General features: G+C 41.8%; 1 protein-coding gene across 1 annotated transcript; it reads right to left on the reverse strand.

Annotated features, from left to right (window-relative positions):
- Window positions 1-1,047: 1,047 nt before the first annotated feature.
- Window positions 1,048-1,968, reverse strand: LOC143401002 (putative vomeronasal receptor-like protein 4). Its single transcript, XM_076857978.2, has one exon. The coding sequence runs from the start codon at window positions 1,942-1,944 to the stop codon at window positions 1,048-1,050; it is 897 nt and encodes a 298-aa protein (XP_076714093.2). The 5' UTR covers window positions 1,945-1,968.
- Window positions 1,969-2,366: the final 398 nt, after the last annotated feature.

Raw genomic sequence — 2,366 nt, forward strand, 5'->3', positions numbered from 1 at the left:
GTGAGCACAATGCATCCCAGGTAGTGCAGAGGGGCTGGCTGGAGGCCCTCATTGTCAGAAGTGTGCATTCCAAACTCATGGTCTCTGGGTTCCAATTAAGGACAAGGGCAAAGCACTTTTTCCCCTAAATAAAACCAGAACAGTCTGTTTGTCATTAAAATTAGGAAAGGTCAAAAGCATGAGCAATGGAAAGGCCATTTCCATTTTTAAAGCAATGTCTTTAATGAAGCCTCAGATTATTTTCAAATTTATTTATTCATTGGTTTAAAAATGCATTTAAAGCTTTAGAAAATATGAAAAGAGAAAAATGATTTATGGTGCACTTCCATAAGGCTTCTTTATCCCAAATGAGGAACTACTCTTTCAAGTTCTTTTGTGTTTTGCAGCTTTTCAAATGCAGACCCAATCCAGATAAATGTTTGGTATTCCTTTCTAAAGTACTATTAGTCTCCACTGCTTTTTAAATTGTAATATTCCCTACATCCTAATAGTTTGAACCCACCCTTGTTTTTAACAAGTTCAATAAAATTCCACTTTGTAGGATGAAAATTTTTAAATACTTGAAATAACAACAATGGCCCACTTATTGAATACTCAAGTTGGTTTATAAAATAAAATTGCAATATAAAATATTTTTATTCTGTGTATCTTATGTAAGCAAGCACATCTGGAAGACCAGGCCCTAGAATTGGGCTTCTTGGGTCTGGAGATGAATACATAAGTAATCTTGTTGTGATTTTCTAAATTGTCCTTCGGCTTCTCACTAGCAGAAGTGGTGGTATGAAAGAGCCACCTAACATGCAGGAGAACATCAGATTCTTCCTGAAGGGTGGCAGGAAGAACAAAGAGGAGATAGCTGGGTCCCTCCAGCTCCCAGTGACCTCTGTGCATTCCAGACTGTCACCGACTTGGAGCTGTGAGAATGCACCTCTGTGTGACTTCCCACCTCTTACTGTCTGGCATCACATACAACAACACAAAATTAACAGGATTTCAAACGTACTAAAAGAATCACTGAAATGGATAATTTCTCAAAGTTTTCCTTTCTTACTGAGCATGACAACTTTTAACCAGATATCCATCTCTGTGAATCAGCAGAAATGGGCTAACAATCGCATAACCAAGGGTCATAAATTCTTGAGCACTTACAGATACACAATCCTTCAGTAAGGAGAAAAATAAATATAATGAAACAAAACAATCTGCCCAATAGAAGAAGAGAAAGCAGAGCATCAGAAGGAGGACACTCTTCGCAGCCTTCACCTCAGGGGGGGTTCTGTAGAGAAGCTTGGAGTTCTGAATGTAGAGCACCTGCTGGTGGTGCTTGTGGAGGAGGAAGACCATGTGGCCACTGGCCAAGCCCATGACACCCTGGAACACAGCATCTCGAAGGACCATGAGAGCAATAAAAATCCATCTAATTATCCAGTTTTCTGGTAGAAAATAGCAGTAGTTGTCACTTTCACTAAATTCTGATGTGTTCATGCTGCTGATATTTTTGATGTAAAATGGTAAGTTCATGCTTATCAAGGAATTGAGAATCCAACAGAAGAGCAACAAGGGAAGCAGGTGCCAGGCAGACCTGGGCTGCAGCCTCCCCCAACTGGAGGCTCTGGGACTGATGGTGATGGCCTGGACCACTGTGAGGAGACTGGTGGTGCTGATGGACAGGCCCCGGGCCACCCTCTCCAGATAAACCACAATCTTACAGCCTATGTCACCTAGGAGGTTTCTCCAACCAAAACTGGCTATTGTCCTTGGTGTGCATTTGGTAAAAAGCATTAGGATATTTGTGAAAGCCAAGTGGATGAGAATGAGGTGGATAGGTTTCTTCTCACTGCCTCTGAAAACGTAAATGTAGCTCACAAGGACAAAGGTGTTCCCAGCAATGCCCAGTCCTGTTAGGAACATGAAGGTTGTTCCCTTCGCCAGGTCCAGAACCATTTCTTACTTCTTAGGCAGAAGCATTTGGATGCTGCAGACATGTTTTAGGGAAAAAATATCAGAAATGATTATATTTATCTTCAGAAAGCCTTTCATACATCAGTTCTCTAAAGTTTAATGACAGTCAGTACACACGTCCCAATGCTAGTTTTATCTGAAGAACTATTCTACTCATTTTTTTTGCTCCTCTTTTCCTCGGCTGTAACCAAATACTTGACAAGAACAATTTTAGAGGAGGAAAGCCTCATTTGTGGGATCCTGACTTTAGGGATCCCAGTCCATAGAGGGCCCACTCCATCCTTGAGGGCCAGAGGTGTGACAGAACATCGTGGCAGATGAATGTGGTGCAGAAAAGTAGCTGAGAACATGGCACTAGGAAGCAAGAGGGAGACCCCCCACACAAGGACAAAATGCCCACCCAA

This window comes from Callospermophilus lateralis, chromosome 6, assembly GCF_048772815.1.
Source record: "Callospermophilus lateralis isolate mCalLat2 chromosome 6, mCalLat2.hap1, whole genome shotgun sequence".
NCBI lineage: Eukaryota > Metazoa > Chordata > Mammalia > Rodentia > Sciuridae > Callospermophilus > Callospermophilus lateralis.